The sequence below is a fragment of the Bombina bombina genome, chromosome 5 (assembly GCF_027579735.1).
Source record: "Bombina bombina isolate aBomBom1 chromosome 5, aBomBom1.pri, whole genome shotgun sequence".
In the NCBI taxonomy this organism is placed as follows: Eukaryota; Metazoa; Chordata; class Amphibia; order Anura; family Bombinatoridae; genus Bombina; species Bombina bombina.
This window is the reverse complement of record NC_069503.1, coordinates 431,179,886-431,206,141: the sequence shown is the minus strand read 5'-3', so window position 1 is coordinate 431,206,141 and position 26,256 is coordinate 431,179,886. Positions and strand designations below refer to the sequence as shown.

Genomic DNA, 26,256 nt, shown 5'->3' with positions numbered 1-26,256 from the left:
CTGGTATACTGTAGGGCTAAGTTATAGGTAAATTTACAACTTGCGTATATCACTGGGATTTAATTACACCCCAGTGGAGGTGGAGCTAAGGTGATAAACACCCGTGAACGCGCGGGCGCGCGTCACCTTCGAAAAAGCCACGACTAAGACGGCGAAACATGTCAGGGGAGGGTGTTGAACTCCTTTCAACCCTCATTTGAATTTTAATGTAGCAAAAGAATTTAAACCGTAGAAACATAGTATTAACTGTTGATTTTTATATAATAGAACAATACTATTATCCCAATATTAGAATAATGAGCCTGATGGGTTCTAAATTATAAATGCAATTTTGAATACCGAATGCAGTGGGAGGCTTTCACTGTTAGCGGGCAAAATCTTTTCTAACTACTCCGGTGCCGTAATCACGCTAATTGCAAAGCGCAAAATTTGCTTACCTAACGATAATATATAACCAACCATCCTGTTAGTTACTGCTTTAAATAAATGTGGAAAGTCTCATTCACTTATTTATAACAGTGTGGCAGCAACGATTGATCTCTAGTAACCTGTATAGCTCATACTATAATCCAGAAATAGCAACTGTAACACGCTCTACTTGTATAGCTCAAACTATGGGTGTAATTAAATCCCAGTGATATACACAAGTTGTAAATTTATCTATAACTTAGCCCTACAGTATACCAGCATAAACATATATGAGCGAACACAGTCTATCAACATAGTGACCTAACCCAAATATTTAAACTCTTTACTATAATATACCATTGCCAATAAGGTATAATCCAAAGCGTTGTGTTACACTTTCAATACTCTGTCAATGTACAAATCACAAACATGTAATGCTCATATTCCGGATACAAATATATACAAGTATCTGTAAAACTGTGACTCACTAACGATATCCTATACAAGATTATAGGTAGCATTTACTAACCTAGTGATTATACTAATATTAAGATATATACCTACAAGTAAACATTAAAACCTTATAGAGGTGATGTGAATCCCATAATAATATTTGAACTCTATACAGGTTATACCCAACAGAGCTATATAAAACTGCTGAGCCATCGACTAGGGATCTCCCTATACATTTTTTTCTCAGTGAGCCACTGACAAGCAACTACCTTATAATTTCAGGCCAGTTTTATTGCTTATACATTTCAGCTATAGTCAAGAGATTACAAAAATCACTCCTAAAGAAATACTAACTTGAGATATCTTAAAACTTTATTTAAATGAGCCACTGACTAGTGACCACATTATAATTTGAAGATAATCGAAGTCGAAATATTCTTTAATAAGTGTCTGTCTTTAGCGATCCAGATAACAATACCTCATATAAGATCATCCAATGTTTCTGCTAACCCAGTGATTTTACAAAAACAAGATATTTATATCTACATCTTACAGAGGTGTTGTGAATCCCATAACAATATTTGAACTCTATACTGGTTATACTTAACATAGCTATATAAAACTGCTGAGCCTTCGACTAGGGATCTCCCTATACATTTTTTCTCAGTGAGCCACTGACAAGCAACTACCTTATAACCTTAGGCCAGCTTTATTGCTCATATATTTCAGCTATACTTGAGATATTACAAAAATCATTTCTAAAGAAACACTGACTTGAGATATCTTAAAACTTTATTCAAATGAGCCACTGATTAGTGACCACATTATAATTTGATGATAATCGAAGTTGAAATATTCTTTAATAAGTGTTTACCTTTAGTGATCCATACAATAATACCTCATATAAGATCATCTAATGTTTCTGCTAACCAAGTGATTTTACATAAACAAGATATACACTGAAACTGTAACACTAAGGCCACACAGTGGCAGGTGAATCTCTAACTTTACTTGTACGTGATATCCAGTCATACAAAGCAAGGTGATACTTAACCTTGAGACACTGACATGTGATCTCCTTATGTTTATCAAACAAGATACCATTGCAAACGAACCATTGATAATATCTAATTTATAGTTTCAAGACATCCAATCCACCTAATACTTGAATGATACTCGAGACATTACCTATTTTTTAAACGAGCCACTGACAAGTGACCGTTCTAAAATTTTCAAATACGTACAGCTGAACATAAATTTTTATGCTACCTGATTTCGGTCTAAGTTTATCACTTAGATGTGTATACATATACACACCTATAGTTGGTGTCCTTATTACTGTTTATTCCAATATTTCAGCATCACACTATCACCAATACATTAGGTGATTTGGTGAGTAAATTACAATCCCTCTATATCTGCGGAATAGACTTACATTTATTCCACAGACTATTGCACGAGAGTATTTTAATTACTTGCACCTATTTCAGTGCCAACCCAATATTGGGGCAGTGATTTTTGTCCCACAATTCATGATATTCATGGAGTGGATAATAACATATTGTTCTCAGGGTTTAATTCTTTTGTAATTGTAACTGTGTGTGTTCTCTATTTTAATTAAACCAATAAAGGTTATATTTTAAATACATCACCTTAGTACACTTTCAGACCATGATGTAATACATTGATATATAGGGAGAGTCAAGTGCTACATAAATGCATCCTTTGTTTCTCAATCTCTGAGTTGATTAAACTTTCCAGTTCCTGTTTATGCATAAGCACTCCAGCTCTTGGAAAGATCTATTTTTTCCAGTATATAAGCACTCCCTAATCCTTAGTGTAGTGCTGTTGCCATTTTGTTCTTTCTAATACATACACATACCCTTCTTAAACTCATACTGCAGATGATTATATTTTACAAAGCTGGTAGATAATATATTATTATATAAATTAGGGCTGGGCAATATGGGGAAAAAAATGAAAATCTCGATTTTGACCATGAAATAGACAAGACAGACAGTTCATCTTACACATCTGATCCTGCAGCCCCTTTACCTTGCCGCTGCCCACCATCTTTCCCTCTTCCCAGTGCTGCTGCTTAGTAGAATCATTAGGCACAATAAAAACATATGTTGTGAGGAGCTACAAATTACAGCCCACAGCAGCGGCTGCAGGAAGGCCTTCAGAATAATATACCAGCACTGCCTCCCTGAAGTCGCTACTGTGGGTTGTAATGTGCAGCTCCTCACTACACCTGTTGTCCATATCCAGAAGGGGAAAAAGGAGACGTAGAAGAGCTTGTTCCCCTGCTCAGTGCCGAGCACGAACAAGTAATTGAGCAACGGGTGGTGAAGTATTGGCCCTTCTCGCCCGTTAAAGAGTTCCGGCACTGCGACTTCTTTCTGCGGTTCCCATCGGTACCGTTAGCGTCGCCGCACACCCTGTTAGCCTGGTGACCCGCGCAGCTATGCACCCACATAGCCGCTGGAAGCAAGCCACGTGACTGGAGTCCTGCAGATAACAGGCCAGGCGTCACGGCCCCGAGTCTGTACCCATTCCCGCTCCTCGCAGCGAAACCTTGACCATGGCGATGCAGCAATTGAAGTCACTGCCATGCCCCTTACCCGCATGTGGCCGCAGCGGAGCCCTCCTGTACGTCATAGGTGACATCATACTGGGTAAAAATGGCATACTCCCGCAATTTGAAATGTGATTAATCGTGCAGCCCTAATATGAATATCTACTTATAGGATCAGTTTTCTCCCCCAACCTATTATATAAGCACACCATTCAGCTGATTTTACTGACCACCTGGCTAAATTTTAAGACTATATTTAGCTAGCTCTCAGTAGTAGGCATGTGCAGTTGTGACATTCGGAAGGAAATAAATGGTGAAGATGGTGGCCAGCAAGCTACATTCTGCAATTTTCAGAGCCGGATTTATTATTGTTAAAATGCAACACACTAAGATCTGTGCAAATCCAAAAGTCTATAGCATGCAGTGTGTGTTGGAAAACTTCAGCAATAATTAGAAGCCACACATTGGAACAAATGTACCTTAGGAGATCCTTGAATCAAGCAAAGAAGCCAACATCAGATGTGTGTCACAAGGGGGCCCCCATACTGCACGTGTTCCCAGATTCAGGAAGAGACACGCGAAGAAGAAAAAAAACCCGGCTAATTTGTATGCAGAAAGTGCATATGACACAGAAGGAACAGTCCACCCTTTTATCCGGTAAAGTTACACAGGAGCTGCTGGTGAGTTATATCGCACAGCTGACCCTGGATGGACTCAAGGATCTCCTAAGGTACATTTGTTCTAAGCGTGTCTTCTAATTATTGCAGATGTATTGTCACACCGCATGCTATAGACTATTTAGGAACTATGCCTCCTCCTATGAGAGTGATATTACACCGTTTTTGTAGTTGATATTTATTTTTCAATACACCAGGTAAAGGCGCTAAGGATATCCTCTTATACCTCCTCCTATGTTACTCATTAGAAGATCTACCATACAACCAAAAGTGCTAACAAAGTCTGCTTTTTTTCGGTACCTTCTCTTATTTGAAGATTGGGTGCAAGGAACTAATGACCAGTTACTTATTTTAATCTCTTTTCAGGATTCCAATAGTGACTTTCATAAATATTGTTAGAACAAGGGTAGTCAGTGGCGCCTGAGGCTGGCTGTCAGTAATAAAAGTAAAACAATGTGAGAAGTATTTTCAAAAAACGAAGGGATCAATATATCAAGGGTTAAAATATCTGCCGGAATAGTACAAGCTCTTGGTGAACAAAAATCAGTACAGATCCTTAAGGTGATATCCTCATATCCTAAAGTATACTAAGCTTATTGAGTGAAGACTGAGGCCCAATAATTTTATAACATTCATAAAAATTAGGAATTTAATAAAGTGAATTGGTTATAAATACACCGGTGTAGATAGACATAAATGCATATAAACAATTGTATTAAAAATTGCAATAAAAGAGAATGTAAAAATATACGAGTTCAAGAGAGTGAAAAAGTTAACCACAATAGACACTGTATCAGCGTATGAGATTGTATCAGCGTATGGAATGTTCAACTTGTAGAGCTGTCAAATAAATAGCAACAATGTTAACTTGATAGTTGTATACCTTCACAATTTAAATTTAAGAATGTGGCATATGTTTCATATGGCAATATTGACAGAAAATGAGCAGAATGTCCTCCAATGATAAGGTACAAACAGTTAAAAAGGTGCTAACCAAGATTCGGCTTCGCCGTGTGTGTCAGATGAAAACTTCAGTATTTTTTATTTTTGTATATTCCGTTTTCTTTGGGAGTTAAATCAAAAAGTGCAATTAGCAGCAAAAGAATAATAGTTTTTAACGCACTTGCGGCTTTCAGCGTCTCTGCTTTACTCACTCGTGTCTTCTATGAAGAGGTAGATGTGTCGGGTACAACCAATAGGGACCATTGGAGTGCGCGCACTTATTTGAAAACTTGAAGACTTGAATATTGAAGGTGATTACTCCTACCGGCTCAGTATGTGCTATTCTGGCACGTTGAAAGAGTCGGTCCTGGGAGTAGCTTAGTGGTTCCTTGTAACAGGAGCAATCTGTGTGGACGTCTACGCGTTTCAGCTGTGAAGCCTTTATCAAGATGTCCTATTGGTGTTGCTCCTCCATTTAATAGGCTGATTTAACCCTTGCCATACTTGAATCTTGGTTGCCTCCTAAATTTGCCTGACACATTACATTCATTAATTGAAAATATACGTTTCTGCTATATTCGGATGTAAAGGAGGTTTTGCTCATTTGCTGATAATTACGTGATAAAATTCCAAATTAAAAGACCAAAATGCATAAATTAAGAAACAAAGTACACAAATTATATAAAACATCTGTTAACCTGTCACTCTTCTAAGAATAATTCTAAAATGGTAACTGTGTATAATGGGCTAGAGCCAGGAGTACCTGGAGTAGTAATAGTGTATAATTAAAATATTATATTTAAAATACGGAGAAACTCAAGGAGATAACAGGAGTATGTAACTAATCGGAAAAAATCAATTTAGTATCTCAAGCATAGGCTTTCAAATAAAACAATGATAATATTTAATTTTAGTAGGATCTTAATTATTTCATATTGATGATAGTTCACCAAGAGGTATGTAGTAATATTGTAAGGATACGTGAACGAAATCGGCTAGGCTGATATTTAAACAAACCCTTAATAAAAATATATAAATTCGTATGAAAAAGAAAAAAAAAAAAAAAAAAATATATATATATATATATATATATATATATATATATATATATATATATATATATATATATATATATATATATATATATATATATATAAAATATACATAAGTATATATATAAATATATATATATAAAATATATGTGCAATCTCATATCGATTATATTTAAAAATATGTTTAAAAATGCATAAAAATAGACAAGATATATGAACCATCATAGTAGAAGAAATTAAATGGATAGAATTAGTGTAAAAAGGATAATATATTTATAAAAATGAGGTATGTGAAGAAGAAATTAAATGGATAGAATTAGTGTAAAAAGGATAATATATTTATAAAAATGAGGTATGTGAAGAAGAAATTAAATGGATAGAATTAGTGTAAAAAGGATAATATATTTATAAAAATGAGGTATGTGAAGAAGAAATTAAATGGATAGAATTAGTGTAAAAAGGATAATATATTTATAAAAATGAGGTATGTGAAGAAGAAATTAAATGGATAGAATTAGTGTAAAAAGGATAATATATTTATAAAAATGAGGTATGTGAAGAAGAAATTAAATGGATAGAATTAGTGTAAAAAGGATAATATATTTATAAAAATGAGGTATGTGAAGAAGAAATTAAATGGATAGAATTAGTGTAAAAAGGATAATATATTTATAAAAATGAGGTATGTGAAGAAGAAATTAAATGGATAGAATTAGTGTAAAAAGGATAATATATTTATAAAAATGAGGTATGTGAAGAAGAAATTAAATGGATAGAATTAGTGTAAAAAGGATAATATATTTATAAAAATGAGGTATGTGAAGAAGAAATTAAATGGATAGAATTAGTGTAAAAAGGATAATATATTTATAAGAATGAGGTATGTGAAGAAGAAATTAAATGGATAGAATTAGTGTAAAAAGGATAATATATTTATAAAAATGAGGTATGTGAAGAAGAAATTAAATGGATAGAATTAGTGTAAAAAGGATAATATATTTATAAAAATGAGGTATGTGAAGAAGAAATTAAATGGATAGAATTAGTGTAAAAAGGATAATATATTTAAAGGTTTTCTTTGGCATTGTTTGCTGCTTTCAGATTGCTAACTGTAATAATATTCTGTATTTATGTTAGGTATACATTTTGCTTTACATAGATGGAGTTTTTGTTTTAATATACAGGTATATTATTTGAATAAATATTTTTTTATTACTGTCAAGAGATAGTGATTTAAATTAGAATGTGCAGAATTATATAACATTATTCTATATGTTTACTGTCCCTTTAAAATTACCACAGCAATGGAAACTAGGCTTATATTATGATTTGCAGCCCATGGTGGTTTCCTGTATCATGCCTTTTTATTTACGTTCTTTAAATTGACTTATTGTTAGTTAAAGGGACATGATACTCAAATGTTCTCTGTTCTCTCTAAGAGCCTCATTAGCCAAAACTCTGCCGCATGGAGAGAAATCATCAGCTTAGTTTACTGAGCATTATATAAAAAAAAAAAAAAGTGTCTCTCCTTAATATAAAGCATATTAGTGAATTCCCCTTAAAGGAACATGAAACCCAATATTTTTCTTTCATGGTTCAGACAGAGCATACCATTTAAAACAACTTCCCAATGTACTTCTATTGTCAAAATTGCTTTGTTTACTTGGTATCCTTTGTTGAAGAAGTAGCAGTGCATTACTGGTAGCTTAACGCTTTGAGTGATCCAATAACATGAGCCATATATGTGCAGCCACCAATCAGCACGAAACAAGGTCAAATCTCAGTTTAGTGTTCTATATTATTTTCTCGGCCATATCGCATTATTTTACTTCAAAAATTGGTCTGGGGGTTCAGATGGAGTGTTTGTGTCTCCAGGAACAAAAAGGGGAGCCATATTTTGGGGTATAATGTCCATGTTCTCCACATAGACTTTCCCCAGCCCGCCAGCTCTGCTCACCTACATGGATACATTGTATCAAACCCTCAGCCTACAGGTTTTATACATTTGTAACTGTTTACTGTACACAGACAGGGACAAAAAACCCAAATTATTTATTTCATGATTCAGACAGAACTTGTGATTTTAAACAACTTTTCAATTTGCTTCTATTATCTAAATCGCTGCATTCTCTTTGTATCTTTAGTTGAAAAGCATATCTAGGTAGGCTCAGGAGCAGCAATGCATCACTGGGAGATATACTGATTGCACAAAATGCCTCTTTTCATTGGTTCGCCAGATGTCTTCAGATACCTCCCAGTAGTACATAGCTGCTCCTTCAAAAAAGAATAACAAGAGAATAAAGCAAATTGGATAAAAGAAGTAAACTGGAATGTTGATTAAAATCACATGCTCTATTTGAATCATGAAAAATAAGAAAAAGAAAAATGTTGGGTTTCATGTTCCTTTAAAGCAACCCTGTCAGTACCTACTGTACAAACTGCCGATAAAATAATGTTCACACAGCACAGCCTTAAAGGGCAGTTTAACACCTGGTCACACAGTCTTAAGGGGACAGACAAAAACAAAACAAAACAGCACCTTGAATAAACTAGCACCAGTCGCCTTAAAGGGACAGATCGCAGTAATGTTCACGCAGCTCGGCACCTGCTCACACAGTCTAAAAGGGGCCGGCACACACAACCTTTAGTGCAGACATCCTCAAACTCGGCCCTCCAGAGTTTTTGGAATTACATTTCCCATGATGCTCAGCCAGCATATCACCTGGCTGAGTATCATGGGAAATGTAGTTCCAAAACCTCTGGAGGGCCAAGTTTGAGGATGTCTGCTTTAGTGGATAAACACGCACAGTTTTAAAGGGAGCGATAGTATGCATCAACACGTGATGCACGCAGCCTTAAAGGGACGCTCTGTCTTAACAGGACAGTGGCACGTGCACACACACACAAACACACAGAGTACTCACAGCCTTTAAAGGGACAACTTGCATCACACGCACACAGCCTTAAAGGGACAGATCGCAGTAATTTTCACACCGTGCAACCTTAAATGGCAGCTCAGCACCTGCTCACAGTGTCTTAAAGGTGCAGGCACACACAACCTTTAGTGGGAAAACATTCACAGTTTCAAAGGGATCGCTAGTATGCATCCATATACATGCAATGCACACAGCCTTAAAGGGATGCTGTGTCTTAAAGGGACAGGGGCACATGCACACTCAGTGTTTAAAAGGACAACTTGCACGCAACGCATACAACGTTAAAGGATCAGCTCACACCATGCACACCTAGCGCAGCCTTAAAGGGCAGCTCACCACCTGCTCACAGTCTTAAAGGGAGCAACATCATACATCCGCACGCAACGCACACAGCCTACCATTAAAACTGTGTGTGTATGGTGTAAGCTGCCCCTTTAAAGGCTGTGTGTGCATCTGTCCCTTTAACACTGAGTACCACCTTAGGGCTTTGTGCATTTTGGTGTGCTTAAAAGTCTGTGTGCCTGTCCCTTAAAGACTGTGAGTGCTCTTTGTGTCCATGTGCTCCTGTCCCTTTAAGACAGAGCATCCCTTTAAGGCTGTGTGTGTTGCGTGCAGATTTATACTGTTATCTCTCCCTTTAAGATTGTGCATGTTGTGTGACTTTACCCACTTAAGGCTGTGTGTGCCTGCCCTTTTAAGACTGTGCGAGCAGGCGGTGAGGTGCCCTTTAAGACTGCGCTAGGTGTGCATTGTGTGAGGCGATCCTTTAATGCTGTCTGTGTATAGTGCAAGTTGTCCTTTTAAAGAATGTGAGTGCAGTGTGTGCGCATATGCCCCTGTCCCTTTAAGGCTGTGTGTGTTGCGTGTGGATGCATACTATCGCTCCCTTTAAAACTGTGCGTGTTTAACCACTAAAGGTTGTGTGTGCCTGCCCCTTTAAGACTGTGTGATCAGGTGCCGAGCTGCCCTTTAATGCTGTGTGCTTGTTGTGCAAGTTGTCCCTTTAAAGGCTGTGAGTTTGTGTGGGCATGTGCCACTGTCCTATTAAGACAGAGTGTCCCTTTAAGGCTGCATGCATCACGTGTGGATGCATACTATTGCTCCCTTTAAAACTGTGCATGTTTACCTATTAAAGGGATACTGAACCCAAATTTTTTCTTTTGTGATTCAGATAGAGCATGCAATTTTAAGCAACCTTCTAATTTACTCCTATTATCAATTTTTCTTCATTCTCTTTCTATCTTTATTTGAAAAAAGAAAGTTCAGACCCTGGACAGCACTTGTTTACTGGTGGATGAATTTATCCACCAATCAGCAAGGACAACCCAGGTTGTTCATTAAAAATGGGTCGGCATCTAAACTTACATTCTTGCTTTTCAAATAAAAATACCAAGAGAATGAAGAACATTTGATATTAGGAGTAAATTAGAAAGTTGCTTAAAATTGTCTGCTCTATCTGAATCACAAAATAAAAAATTTGGGTTCAGTGTACCTTTAAAGGTTTGTGTGCCTGCCCCTTTAAGACTGTGTGAGCAGTCGCCGAGCTGCCCTTTAGAGTTGCACTGCATTAACATTACTGTCATCTGTGTGTGCAGGTGTCGAGCTGCCATTTAACCCCTTAAGGACCAGCAACGTACCCTGTATGTCGCTGCAGTCCTGGGCTTCTCTCTGCCACAATCTCGCTCAAAATAGCGAAATTGCGCTATTTCTGTATGCCCCATGAGTGGGGCACTGCAGAAATAGATTTGCAGAGTAACCAATGCTGTTGGTGGGTGGGAGGCTAAAGACAAAGGCGGGTGGGCGGCTCATTGCTGTAGGGGGCGGGAGTGGGTGGGAAGCCACGCTACAGGGATAAAAAAAAATAAAAAAAATAAAGCGCGTCATTGAGGGGGAAGGAGGGGCAATGAGGGCTTTCCTATGTGGGATCAGTTGACGGCAAGGGATCTGGGAGGGGCAGCTACACTACAGAAAAAATGAGTATTTTAATTGGGTTTTTTTTTTACATTGCCTTCTTTGCAGCAAACTGGGTACTCAGTACCTAAGATAGCGGCAAATAGGTAGAGGGGGAGGGTAAGAGCTGCTTGAGGGGAGAAGGTTAGAGAGCTGTTTGAGGGGAGAGAAGATCAGGGAGGTAAGGGGGTATACTACCCTGCAGAAAATATATATTAAAAAATATATTAAAAAGCCTTTTATTTTAGTACTGACAGACTTTTTTTGGACAGTCAAGTCCAAAAAAAACTTTCATGAATTAAATAGGGAATGTCATTTTAAACAACTTTACAATTTACTTTTATTGCCAATTTTGCTTTGTTCTCTTCATATTCTTAGTTGAAAGCTAATTCTAGGAGGTTCATATGCTAATTTCTTAGGCCTAGATTTGGAGTTTGGCGTTAGCCGTGAAAACCAGCGTTAGAGGCTCCTAACGCTGGTTTTAGGCTAACTCCGGTATTTGGAGTCACTCAAAATAGGGTCTAACGCTCACTTTTCAGCCGCGACTTTTCCATACCGCAGATCCCCTTACTTTTCCATACCGCAAATCCCCTTACGTAAATTGCGTATCCTATCTTTTCAATGGGATCTTTTTAACTCCGGTATTTAGAGTCGTGTCTGAAGTGAGCGTTAGACATCTAACGACAAAACTCCAGCCGCAGGAAAAAAGTCAGTAGTTAAGAGCTTTCTGGGCTAACGCCGGTTTATAAAGCTCTTAACTACTGTGCTCTAAAGTACACTAACACCCATAAACTACCTATGTACCCCTAAACCGAGGTCCCCCCACATCGCCGCCACTCGATTACATTTTTTCAACCCCTAATCTGCCGACCGCCACCTACGTTATCCTTATGTACCCCTAATCTGCTGCCCCTAACACCGCCGACCCCTGTATTATATTTATTAACCCCTAACCTGCCCCCCACAACGTCGGCTCCACCTACCTACACTTATTAACCCCTAATCTGCCGACCGCAAAGCGACGCCACCTACGTTATCCTTATGTACCCCTAATCTGCTGCCCCTAACACCGCCAACCCCTATATTATATTTATTAACCCCTAATCTGCCCCCCACAACGTCGCCTCCACCTGCCTACACTTATTAACCCCTAATCTGCCGACCGGAGCTCACCGCTATTCTAATAAATGTATTAACCCCTAAAGCTAAGTCTAACCCTAACACTAACACCCCCCTAAATTAAATATAATTTTAATCTAACAAAATTAATTAACTCTTATTAAATAAATTATTCCTATTTAAAGATAAATACTTACCTGTAAAATAAATCCTAATATAGCTACAATATAAATTATAATTACATTATAGCTATTTTAGAATTAATATTTGACAGGCAACTTTGTAATTATTTTAACCAGGTACAATAGCTATTAAATAGTTAAGAACTATTTAATAGCTACCTAGTTAAAATAATTACAAAATTACCTGTAAAATAAATCCTAACCTAAGTTACAATTAAACCTAACACTATACTATCATTAAATTAATTAAATAAAATACCTACAATTACCTACAATTAAACCTAACACTACACTATCAATAAATAAATTAAATACAATTCCTACAAATAACTACAATGAAATAAACTAACTAAAGTTACAAAAAATAAAAAAATATTTACAAACATAAGAAAAATATTACAACAATTTTAAACTAATTACACCTACTCTAAGCCCCCTAATAAAATAACAAAGACCCCCAAAATAAAAAATGCCCTACCCTATTCTAAATTACTAAAGTTCAAAGCTCTTTTACCTTACCAGCCCTGAACAGGGCCCTTTGCGGGGCATGCCCCAAGAAGTTCAGCTCTTTTGCCTGTAAAAAGAAAAACATACAATACCCCCCCCCAACATTACAACCCACCACCCACATACCCCTAATCTAACCCAAACCCCCCTTAAATAAACCTAACACTAAGCCCTTGAAGATCTTCCTACCTTATCTTCACCATACCAGGTTCACCGATCCGTCCTGAAGAGCTCCTCCGATGTCCTGATCCAAGCCCAAGCGGGGGGCTGAAGAGGTCCATGATCCGGCTGAATTCTTCATCCAAGCGGGAGCTGAAGAGGTCCATGATCCGGATGAAGTCTTCATCCAAGCGGGAGCTGAAGAGGTCCATGATCCGGATGAAGTCTTCTATCAACGGCATCTTCAATCTTCTTTCTTCCGGATCCATCTTGCAGACCTCCGACGCGGAACATCCTCTTCTCCCGACGCCTACTAGCCGAATGACGGTTCCTTTAAGGGACGTCATCCAAGATGGCGTCCCTCGAATTCCGATTGGCTGATAGGATTCTATCAGCCAATCGGAATCAAGTTCAGTCCGATTGGCTGATCCAATCAGCCAATCAGATTGAGCTCGCATTCTATTGGCTGTTCCGATCAGCCAATAGAATGCGAGCTCAATCTGATTGGCTGATTGGATCAGCCAATCGGATTGATCTTGATTCTATCAGCCAATCAGATTGAACTTGATTCTGATTGGCTGATTCCATCAGCCAATCAGAATATTCCTACCTTAATTCCGATTGGCTGATAGAATCCTATCAGCCAATCGGAATTCGAGGGACGCCATCTTGGATGACGTCCCTTAAAGGAAGCGTCATTCGGCTAGTAGGCGTCGGGAGAAGAGGATGTTCCGCGTCGGAGGTCTGCAAGATGGATCCGGAAGAAAGAAGATTGAAGATGCCGTTGATAGAAGACTTCATCCGGATCATGGACCTCTTCAGCCCCCCGCTTGGGCTTGGATCAGGACATCGGAGGAGCTCTTCAGGACGGATCGGTGAACCTGGTATGGTGAAGATAAGGTAGGAAGATCTTCAGGGGCTTAGTGTTAGGTTTATTTAAGGGGGGTTTGGGTTAGATTAGGGGTATGTGGGTGGTGGGTTGTAATGTTGGGGGGGGTATTGTATGTGTTTTTTTTACAGGCAAAAGAGCTGAATTCTTTGGGGCATGCCCCGCAAAGGGCCCTGTTCAGGGCTGGTAAGGTAAAAGAGCTTTGAACTTTTGTAATTTAGAATAGGGTAGGGCATTTTTTTATTTTGGGGGTCTTTGTTATTTTATTAGGGGGCTTAGAGTAGGTGTAATTAGTTTAAAATTGTTGTAATATTTTTCTTATGTTTGTAAATATTTTTTTATTTTTTTGTAACTTAGTTCTTTTTTATTTTTTGTACTTTAGTTAGTTTATTTCATTGTAGTTATTTGTAGGAATTGTATTTAATTTATTTATTGATAGTGTAGTGTTAGGTTTAATTGTAACTTAGGTTAGGATTTATTTTACAGGTAATTTTGTAATTATTTTAACTAGGTAGCTATTAAATAGTTCTTAACTATTTAATAGCTATTGTACCTGGTTAAAATAATTACAAAGTTGCCTGTCAAATAAATATTAATCCTAAAATAGCTATAATATAATTATAATTTATATTGTAGCTATATTAGGATTTATTTTACAGGTAAGTATTTATCTTTAAATAGGAATAATTTATTTAATAAGAGATAATTAATTTTGTTAGATGTAAATTATATTTAACTTAGGGGGGTGATAGTGTTAGGGTTAGACTTAGCTTTAAGGGTTAATACATTTATTAGAATAGCGGTGAGCTCCAGTCGGCAGATTAGGCGTTAATAATTGAAGCTAGGTGTCGGCGATGTTAGGGAGGGCAGATTAGGGGTTAATACTATTTATTATAGTGTTAGTGAGGCGGATTAGGGGTTAATAACTTTATTATAGTAGCGCTCAGGTCCGGTCGGCAGATTAGGGGTTAATAAGTGTAGGCAGGTGGAGGCGACGTTGTGGGGGGCAGATTAGGGGTTAATAAATATAATATAGGGGTCGGCGATGTTAGGGCAGCAGATTAGGGGTACATAGGGATAATGTAAGTAGCGGCGGTTTACGGAGCGGCAGATTAGGGGTTAATAATAATATGCAGGGGTCAGCGATAGCGGGGACGGCAGATTAGGGGTTAATAAGTGTAAGGTTAGGGGTGTTAATACTCGGGGTACATGTTAGAGTGTTAGGTGCAGACGTAGGAAGTGTTTCCGCATAGCAAACAATGGGGCTGCGTTAGGAGCTGAACGCGGCTTTTTTGCAGGTGTTAGGTTTTTTTTCAGCTCAAACAGCCCCATTGTTTTCTATGGGAGAATCGTGCACGAGCACGTTTTTGAGGCTGGCCGCTTGCGTAAGCAACTCTGGTATCGAGAGTTGAAGCTGCGTTAAATATGCTATACGCTCCTTTTTTGGAGCCTAACGCAGCCTTTATGTGGACTCTCAATACCAGAGTTATTTTTATGGTGCGGCCAGAAAAAAGCCAGCGTTAGTTACGCGGGTCTTTACCGACAAAACTCCAAATCTAGCCGTTAGACTTTAAAGACTGCCTCTAATTTGAATGCATTTTGACCACTAGAGGGCATTAGTTCATGTGTTTAATATAGATAGCATTGAGCTCATGCACATGAAGATACCGAGGAGTCAGCACTAATTCACTAAAATGCATGTCTGTCAAAAGAACTAAAATAAGGGGGCAGTTTGCAGAGGCTTAGATACAAGGTAATCACAGCGGTAAAAAGTCTATTTCTATAACAGTGTTGGTTATGCAAAACTGGGGAATGGGTAATAAAGGGATTATCTATCTTTTTAAACAAAAAAGCAATACCAAAGCCATATATGTCTGCTATTTCTTAAAGGCACATGCCACCCACATTTTTTTCTTTTATGATTTAGAAAGAGAATGCACTTTTAAACATCTTTCTAATTTACTTATATTATCTAATTTGTTTTATTTTCTTGATAGTCTTTGATGAAAAGCATATCTAGATATGCTCACTAGCTGCTGATTGGTTGCTGCACATAGACGCATCGTGTGATTGGCTCACCATGTGCATTGCTTTTTCTTAAACTAAGGATATTTAAAAAAATGAAGCAAAATAAATAATGGAAGTAAATTGTAATGTTGTTTAAATTTCTATTCTCTATCTGAATCATGAAAGAAAGATTTTGGGTTTAGTGGCCCTTTAACAAAGGAGATCCCAGAAAAGAATTTACAACAATTTGTGCCATGATTGCACAACCTGTTTGTAAATAATTTCAGTGAGAAACCTAAAATTGAGAAAAAGTTAACGATTTTTTTTATTTGATTGCATTTGGCAGTGAAATGGTGGCATGAAATATACCAAAATGGGCCTAGATCAATACTTTGGGTTGTCTACTAAAAAAAAAATGATATATATATATATATATATATATATATATATATATATATATATATATATAGATATATATATATGTAGTGAGGGCAAACATGCTAAAAATGCTCTGGCCTTTTGGGGAAGTTTTTGTCTGAAATGCCTGGTCCTTAAGGGGTTAAGGTAGAGCTGCGTGAACATTACTGTGACTGTCCCTTTAAGACGGTGTGTGTGGTGCTAGTTGACCCTTTCAAGGCTGTGTGGGTTTTTGTCTGTCCCTTTAAGACTGTGTGACCAGGCGGTGAGCTGCCCTTTAAGACTGTGCTTTGTGATCATTATTTTCTCAGCAGTGGTACTGGTAACGTTTGCAGAATGAGTGCCCGGTTTTTAAAAATCTTATTAAAAACAGGGGCACTTTCATTCAAACTTTACATTTCACTGGTTTTGTTAAAATACTTACCTTTTCTTTTAGAAATCCACTCCAGCCCGTCGCAAGCCTCTTCATACGTCAGCAATGACGATTCCGGCTTCTTCCAATCGCGGCTCCCGCCCGGGGGATTAATTACCTAGAGCAACGCTGTGATTGGAGGAAGGCCGGGATCGTCATTTCTGACATAGGAAGAGGCTTGTGACGGGCGGGGAAGCACTGGAGCGGCTTTCACAAAGAAAAGGTATGTATTTTAACAAAACCAGTGAAATGTAAAGTTTGATGAATGAATGTTCCCCTGTTTTTAATAGGATTATTAAAAAACGGGCACTGGTTCATCAAAATTTACATCCCCTTTAAGTGTCTGTGTACAGTAAAGTTACAAATGTATAAAAACTAGGGTTGCACCGATACCAATACCAAGTATTTGCACAAGTACTTGTACTCATGCAAATGCACCGATACTTAAACCAATACCTCCACTTCCAACCCATACACCATCTTGTGGCGTTTATCAAACTGCATATTTCCATTTCATTTTAAGCTGGAGTAAAGACTTAACTAAAAATTGTTCACTTCTGTTCTGCCAATACAAATTGCTGTTATTTGTATTATTGTACATTTGAGAGCAGCGCTCCAAAAGCTGCTACTATACAGCAGGAAGCCTACCTGGGAGAGATCACTGTACCTCATTCAGACAAACCCCTGAAGTGCTGGGCAGTTAAAGGTACATGAAACCCAAAATTTTTCTTTCATGATTCAGATAGAGAAAACAATTTTTTTTTTTTTTATTAATTTTTTATTCAGCATAATAACTTCCAACATTTTGTTTACGCCATGCAAGGCGCGATTTAAACATTTAACAAAGAAATAGTCTACAATCAAACTTAATGATATAAGCTGGATTCAACATATCTTACTTAACAGTAAATAATACAAAAATAATATTAGCATAGATTAAGCCCTAGCTCTTCTAATTCATTGTTAACTTATCAAGTTATTCAGCTGAATTTTATCTCTATCTATAAGCGCCACCCAACCCCAGCAAAACAACCCAACAGAAGAAAGAGAAGGAAAAAAGAAAAAAAAAAAAGGAAATCCCCCTCCCTCTCGATTCGCTCCCCTCACCCACTCAGAGGATTGTATTTGACAGGATCTCATGAAGAATACACCCAGAGCAGCAAAATGGGTCAGTACTCTCTTCTGAAGTTGTTACCAGGCACCTGGGAGTATCAATTAAGAGTTTCTAAACGGGAAAATTAGATTGTTTATCTCCATATCCGACAGAGATCTGATAAATACTGACCATTTGTTAAAAAATTGTGTGATATCCACTTCATTGTCTAAATTAGTGTCTCTTTGTTCTAACAAACATTGTTTTTTTAGACAATTTTTAATCTCTGGGATAGATGGTGTTGCCCTTAGCTTCCAGTTTTTGAGAATAAGGTATCTGGTTGCCAATATGGACAGAAGAATTATCTTATTTATTTGATGCACATTATGGTTCAGTAGCCCAAATATAATTTGTGACTGTGTTATACCTGATAAAGGGATTTTAAGTGTTTTGGTAAGCCAAAACTCTAGCTTCCACCAAAGATGTCTTATTTTGGGGCATCCCAGATCATGTGCATTAAAGTCTGCTGCCGGCAGCAAACATTTTGGACAGTTATTGAAACCAAGGTTGCGGATTTTACTACCCTTTTTGGGGGTAAAATAAGAGTTGTGTATTAATCTAATATGCGACTCCCGCCAGGTAGCTGAGAGGGTGGCCTGAGCCACATTCTGAATTGATAGTTGAACAAATTCAATATCAATATTGGAGTGAGGGATCATCTGGTTCCATAGTAGAGTAATTTTCTCTAGCTCTGAATCACCTTTACTGGAATTAATCAGTTGATAGCATAAGGAGATAGACCTCTGACCATTTTTGAAGAGTGTTAGCCAACTTTCCAATTTGCCCAAGGACAAGTCCATCCTGTTTCTTTCATAAGCCCTGTAAGGAAGTGTCTACTTTGCAAATATGCATAAAAATCCTTGTTGTTAATTTTGAATTCTTTTTTTAATTCTTCGAAAGATTTAACACATTTTCTCTCTATATCAATCAGATATATCACCCTGTCCAAGCCCTGATTATGCCTGGTCTTAAAAAGTGGCGAGCTCAGCCCTACCAGGAATTTCGGATTGCCCAGGAATGGCAAATATTGCAAGACTTTACATTTTAAAGATAAAAGTTCCCCCACTTTCCACCAGGCCTTCAATGGATTAGAAAAAGTTTTAAGCAATTTAATTTCTCTTGGTAATTCTTTAGGTGGACAGTGGATAAATGCTGAAGGAATATACGGATAGCATATAGTTTCCTCTAATAGATTATTTGTTACATAATCGCTATGAAAAATCCAATCAGCCACCACTCGCACAAGGAAGGCGTAATTATAAAAGCGAATGTTGGGCAGGGCAAGACCTCCATACTCTTTTGAGACAGATAATTTCTTTAAAGATATCCTTGGTCTTTTCCCTTGCCAAATAAATTTGCTGAGTGCACTTTTAAGTAAACGAATATCCCTTTCCAATAAAATTAATGGAGTGTTCTGAAGTACGTAAAGAAGTTTTGGTAATAAGACCATTTTAAATAGAGCTATCCGACCAGAGATAGATATTGGAAGGCACTGCCAATTTTTCAATTTCTCCCTTATACTTTTTAAGATTGGGGTAATGTTAAGGTCGTACAGCTCCGCAGGGATAGAGGCAATGAAAATTCCTAAATATTTGAAAGAGTCCGTTGCCAGACTAAAAGGAATATTGGAGGGAAAGTTATTTTTTCTAAGCCATAATAGTTCTGATTTTGCTTGATTAATCTTGTAGCCTGAGAAGGATCCAAACCTAGCGGTGATGTCCAAAAATTTTGGTATACTGGTTTGAATGTCAGAAAGATATAGTAAAACATCGTCCGCTAGAGAGCTATTTTTATTATCCGATTACTTATTTTAATTCCTGGCAGTTGATGACTGACCATAATCGCCAGGGGCTCTATTGAGACGTCAAAGAGCAGGGGGGAGAGAGGGCATCCCTGTCGAGTCCCTCTTCCAAAGGTTATCTGTGGCGAGATAATATTATTCACAATCAATCTTGTATATGGTTCTTTGTATAAGTTGGTGATGAATCTCAGGAACTCTCCCTTAAACCCAAACTTATTTAGTGAAGTAAAAAGATGGTCGAAATGAATTGAGTCAAAAGCTTTTTCTGCATCTATTAAGACAATAGCTAGATCAGAGGCACCCTCCTCCCCCGGCTCCCCGACGTCCCCCTGTCTTGAAATATTCAGTTGTAACCAGGGCCTCTCTGATTTTTGCAGAAGAATTTCTTTTGTATAGAAACTTAGCCTGATCTGGGTGAATAATATTGGCCAGTGATAGCTGTAACCGCCTGGCGAGAATGGAACAGAGAATTTTATAGTCTGCATTTAAGAGGGCTATAGGTCTATATGATTCCTTAAGTGAGGGATCCTTCCCACCTTTCAAGAGAGAAAACAATTTTAAACAACTTTCTAATTTGCTTCTATTATCTAATCTGTTTCATTCTCTTGGTATCATTTGTTGAAGGAGCAGCAATGCACTACTAGTTTCTAACTGAACACATGGGTGAGCCAATCACATTCAATATATATATATATATGCAGCCACCAATCAACAGCTAGAACCTAGTTTCTCTGCTGCTCATGAACTTGCCTAGATAAACCTTTTAGCAAATAACAAGAGAAGGAAGCAAATTAAATAGAAGTAAATTGGAAAGTTGTTTAAAATTGTATTCTCTATCTGAATCATGAAAGAAATTGTTTGGGTTTCATGTCCCTTTAATAAACTGAGATTTCCAGCTCTGGCTAAAATGGCCCAAAAATATATCTTTCTGCCCCATGCAGTACTGTGAAAAGTGAAAGACTGTTCAGCTTAGCGTCAAACGTCCTTACTGATAAAAGAAACAGACTTATAACTGAACATGCAGAGATGCTTCTGTTCCTTAATAAGAACTTGCCACTAACTTTTGAAAAAATATTCTAATTGCCAGACTGCCTGTTATACTGCTAGTTCTCATCTTGAACAATTGTGCTCAAAACATACTGTACTCTGAGGAACATCCTTAGCCAGGGTTGGACTGGGAATAAAAAGCAGCTCTGGAAAAATATAAAGACTAGCCCTATTTTCTGTTGAGTCAGTAGAACACAAATAACCTATTTTTCTCAAAGGGGATTACTGGGACACTCCTTCCCCAATGTTTTTTTCAGAAACAAATTATATTACTTTGTAATTGTTTCAACCCAATTGCATCCAGTAATCACCCCTTTAAATTGTAGCTTTCCAGCCCCAACTACTGCAGCTGTTATTTATTGTTAGTAATATATTTTATTGTAATATTTTTATTTATAAACATGTTCTGTGAACTTTGTGACAACAATCAAATAAAACTTTAAATTATTTAAAATGTCTTTTGAGTTACAGTTCCGAATTATAAAGAAACTACATTAAATCATTAGTCTGTATTTTACTTGGTAAACGGTCATATGACATAAAAAAAAAAAAAAAAGTATGGTAATTGGTATCAGTGAGTATTTGGAAAAAAAAGTATTGGTACTTGTACAGGTTCTTAAAAAATGTATCGGCGCAACCCTAATAAAAACGTGTAGGCTGAGGGTTTGATACAATGTATCCATGTAGGTGAGCAGAGCTGACTGGCTGGGGAAAGTCTATAGGGAGAACAGGGACGTTATACCCCAAAATATGGCTCCCCTTTTTGTTCCTGGAGACACTAACACTTTAGTATTGTTGGTAGCCCTCATCTGAGCCTCCAGAACAATTTTTTAAGTAAAATAATGCGATATGGTTGAGAAAATAATATAGAACGCTAAACTCAGATTTAACCAAATTAGATAATAGAAATTGGAAAATTGTTTTAAATCACATGCTCTATCTGAATCAAAGAAAAAAATATGGGTTCATGTCCTTTTAAAGCTAGCTCACAGTAGTATACTGCAGCTGCTGAGAATAAGATGTTTTCAACATAGGATATCAAGAAAACAAAGTAAATTTCATAACAAAAGCGAATTTAAAATTGTCTTAAAATGACATCCTCTGAATCATGAAAGTTACATTTTTACTTGCATGTTCTTTTAATTATTTCATAGTGAAGAATTGTGTCTCGTTATTCGGATTTTGAAACGTTATTTGAGCTAGGCTACTCTTGCTTTATGGTGACCCAAACTAAAATCATAAAATTATATTTAGCAACAGATTTCCCAGTAACAGCAATAAAGTATTATAACAATACTTGCGTGTAGCTACACAATATTTATATTACCATTTGGGATATGTCACTGTCCTCCTTACCACACATTACAATCGACTGAAAAGCGGAACCTTTAATCATCACTACAAGTTCTCCACTCGGACGGGTTATACTAAAAACGTACTCTAATAGCACACGCATTGGACGTGTTATCCGCTATACTCTTTTCCTTGGCGGACTCGTGCCCTGTCTGACGTCAATGAGCCGCGCATGCGCAAAGACAACCTGTGCGTATCCCTGGTTGAGTGACGCACCCACGGCGCCGCCTATGACAGTACTGTTTTGATATACCTGAGTCTGTGCCGACAGCTGACTCTTAAAAATGAATGGGACACCGCCCCCTCCTCCGCTTGACCGAGAGGAGCATGGATTAAGGCTCGGAGAAAGCTTCGAAAAAAGGCCGCGCTCCTCCTTCCACACAGTACGCTGTGAGTATTTATCGGTGACGTCACTCAGAACTTCCACCAATCAGGATGCTAAGTCTGATGACGCAACGCGTCCTCAAGTAGGCCACTCATAAAGTGTGCGTGTATGATATGTTGTGCTTTTAGCCCCTGCTAGGATGCACCGGTGGATGGCGCTATATACATCATGTGTATCAGCAGGTCTTGTCAACTGCTGCATGATGTCATTACTCCTAAAATATTATGCATTTCCTAAATCGTTTGTTGATTATATTTTATAACTTAAACATTTTGATCAGATTTGAAATACGTTTCTAGAAACAATGTTTTAGTGTTTTTGTCCTCTAGCTGTAAGAAGGAGCAATCATTTTGGACATTTCTTACCATTGCAATAGGCTATGCCATATCTCCAGCCTGAACGTTTTGGATGATACAATTTACAAGATTTGTTAACAGTTGTCCTGCGGTTCCGTTTACAGGAGTATTTATATATTAGAATATTTGAAAGGTTTAATTAATTCTCTTTTTTTTTTACTTGGTTTAAAATGTGCATAAATATTTTTCTATGGTATTCATTTTAAATTAGCAACATCTAGAATATGTTTTATTATTATTTGTTTATGAGTTCAGCGTGATAGAACATCTGTTTGCCTGAAGGTCTCTTGTCATTTTTATTTCTATGTAATAGAATAAAAAAATATGCAGCACTTGTGAGATCTTATGCACTCATTGCACTGACCTTAAAGGGACAGTCTAGTCCAAAAAAAACTTTAATGATTCAGATAGGGCATGTAATTCTAAACAATTTTCCAATTTACTTTTATCACCAATTTTTCTTTGTTCTCTTGGTATTCTTAGTTGAAAGCTTAACCTAGGAGGTTCATATGCTAATTTCTTAGACCTTGAAGGCCGCCTCTTAAGAATGCATTTTAACAGGTTTTTCACCACTAGAGGGTGTTAGTTCATGTTTTTCATATAGATAACACTGTGCTCGTGCACGTGAAGTTACCTGGGAGCCATCACTGATTGGCTAAACTGCAAGTCTGTCAAATAACTGAAATAAAGGGGCAGTCTGCAGAGGCTTAGATACAAGATAATCACAGAGGTAAAAAATATATAAATATAACTGTGTTGGTTATGCAAAACTAGGGAATGGGTAAAAAAGGGATTATCTATCTTTTAAAACAATAACAATTCTGGTGTAGACTGTCCCTTTAAAGGGATATGAAACAAATTTTTTTTCTTTCTTTCTTTCATGATTCAGAGGTTTGGGAAACTTTGCCTCCTCCTGGTAGGAATGTATATCCCATACGTAACAGCTCGTGGACTTTTGCAACCATGAAATAAATGAATTTATCAGGTAAGTTCTTACATAAATTTAGTTTTTAAACAACTTTCCAATTTGCTGCTATTATCACATTTTCTTCATTCTCTTGGTATCTTTATTTGAAAAGCACCATTGTAAGCTTAGGAACCGACCCATTTTCGGTTCAGCACCTGGGTAGTGGTTGCTGATTGGTGGCTAAATATATTGTGACACACTGCACTCATTGGCAACCACAGGGTTGATTGCCATGCAATGTACTGCAGACCTCCCACGGCCAACATATGGGCTCAAAAGCAACCTTTTAACCCCTTAAGGACAAGGCCATTTTTCAATTTCTTTCCTTAAGGACCAGGGCTATTTTTACATTTCTGCGGTGTTTGTGTTTAGCAGTAATTTTCCTTTTACTCATTTACTGTACCCACACATATTATATACTGTTTTTTTCGCCATTAAATGGACTTTCTAAAGATACCATTATTTTCATCATATCTTATAATTTACTATAACATTTTTTATAAAATATGAGGAAAAAATGGAAAAAAACAACAAACTTTTTCTAACTTTGATCCCCAAAATCTGTTACACATCTACAACCACAAAATAAACAACCAAAATAAATAGTTTCTAAATTTTGTCCTGAGTTAAGAAATACCCAATGTTTACATATTCTTTGCAAGTTATAGGGCAATAAATACAAGTAGCACTTTGCTATTTCCAAACCATTTTTCAAAATTAGCGATAGTTACATTAGATCACTGATATCTGTCAGGAATCCCTGAATATCCCTTGCCATGTGCTGTATATATTTTTTTAGTAGGCAACCCAAAGTATTGATCTAGGTCCATTTTGGTATATTTCATGCCACCATTTCACCGCCAAATGCGATCAAATAAAAAAAAAGTTCACTTTTTTACAAACTTTAGGTTTCTCACTGAAATTATTTACAAACAGCTTGTGCAATTATGGCACAAATGGTTGTAAATGCTTCTCTGGGATCCCCTTTGTTCAGAAATGGCAGACATTTATGGCTTTGGCAATATTTTATTATGCCCAGCAGTGAAGGGGTTAATTAGGGAGCTTGAAGGGTTAATTTTAGATTTAGTGTAGAGATCAGCCTCCCACCTGACACATCCCACAAATGTCCCCGCCACAAAGTTTGTGTTTTGTTTTTAAATAAAATAAAAATTAAATTATATATGTTTTGCAGTGTAGCCCCCCCCCCCAAACAGCTTTCTAACCCTCCCCCCTCTCACTATTTGGTGCTATTTTGGGTAGTGGCAGCTGTCTGCCAGTACCCACTTTTCAAAGTAATGTGATTTATTTATTTTTTTTATAAAAAAATTTTTTCTGTTGTGTAGCTGGCCACCCCTCAATACCCCCCTCCCCCTCTCCCAGATCCCTTTTTTTTTAAAAACATTATTTCCTTCCACCACCTGCTCCCACCAACACCACAATCGGTGCAGATCGCGGGGCACAAGAATACACGACCCCACACCCCCGTGCTCACGCACGCACGCACCAGCGACTAATCCAGAAGTGATCCAGCGATGGGGCGCCTTACTGCAGCTGCTCCCACCCACCAACGATCGGCACCATCGCTGGCCGAGGCAGAGAGGGCCACAGAGTGGCCCTCTCTGCATCGGTGTGCCAGAAAAGATATTGCAGTGATGCCTCAATATCAAGGCATCACGGAAATACCTTGAAAGGGTCTGGAAGCGATCAGGATTGCTTCCAGCCGCTTTAAACCCCTAACGTCTTACAGGGTACGTTGCTGGTCTTTAAATATCAGTTTGTGTAAGACGTACCCTGTACGATGTGTGACTTTAAGGGGTTAACTTCTTAATATCCCTTTAACTGATTCAACACTTTTTTTTTTTTTTTTTTACTGATCTAACAATGTAGCCTTTACAGAACAAGCAGTCTGATGAGTGATTATAAATGTTTTCTAGGCTAGTAAGGCAAAAATAAGTGTTGGATCAGTTAAAGGGTTGCTTTTGAGCCGATATGTTGGCCGAGGGTGGTCTGCAGTACATTGCATGGCAATCAACCCTATGGTTGCCAATGAGGACTGCAATGCAGTGTGCCACAATATATTTAGCCACCAATCAGCAAGTGCTAACCAGGTTTGGAACCAAAAGTTTACATTCCTGCATTTCAAATAAAGATACCAAGAGAAAATTTGATAATAGGAGTTGCTTAAAATCATAATTTATGTAAGAACTTACCTGATTAATTCATTTCTTTCATGGTGACGAGAGTCCACAAGCTGTTATGTATGGGATATACATTCCTACCAGGAGGAGGCAAAATTTCCCAAACCTCAAAGCCTATAAATACCCCACTTACCTCACTAATACCTCAGTTTATCGTATAGCCAAGTGGTGAGGTTTTTTAAGGATTAAAAAGCCAAACTAGAAGAACAGGAAAAAAGATATGCAATTAAACAAAAATGACTCACAATAGGGTGGGGCATCATGGACTCTCGCCACCATGAAATAAATGAATTTATCAGGTAAGTTCT

The 26,256-nt window shown here is 37.5% G+C and overlaps 2 protein-coding genes across 4 annotated transcripts in view; one reads left to right on the top strand and one right to left on the bottom strand.

Annotated features, from left to right (window-relative positions):
* METTL6 (methyltransferase 6, methylcytidine) overlaps positions 1-22,431 on the bottom strand; it is a 94,888-nt gene extending 72,457 nt beyond the window's left edge. The window contains exon 1 of one of the 3 annotated variants that reach the window (XM_053714277.1): positions 22,296-22,431. The gene's annotated coding sequence lies outside the window, so the exon portion shown is untranslated. Of the gene's footprint in view, positions 1-22,016; positions 22,184-22,295 lie in introns of those variants that run through there. The other 2 variants (XM_053714279.1, XM_053714276.1) reach the window with 2 other exon arrangements.
* Positions 22,291-26,256, top strand: part of EAF1 (ELL associated factor 1) — a 49,892-nt gene continuing 45,926 nt past the window's right edge. Inside the window, exon 1 of the mRNA XM_053714280.1 lies at positions 22,291-22,432. Coding sequence (XP_053570255.1) covers positions 22,327-22,432 — 106 coding nt within the window. The 5' untranslated portion in view covers positions 22,291-22,326. The remainder of the gene's footprint in view (positions 22,433-26,256) is intronic.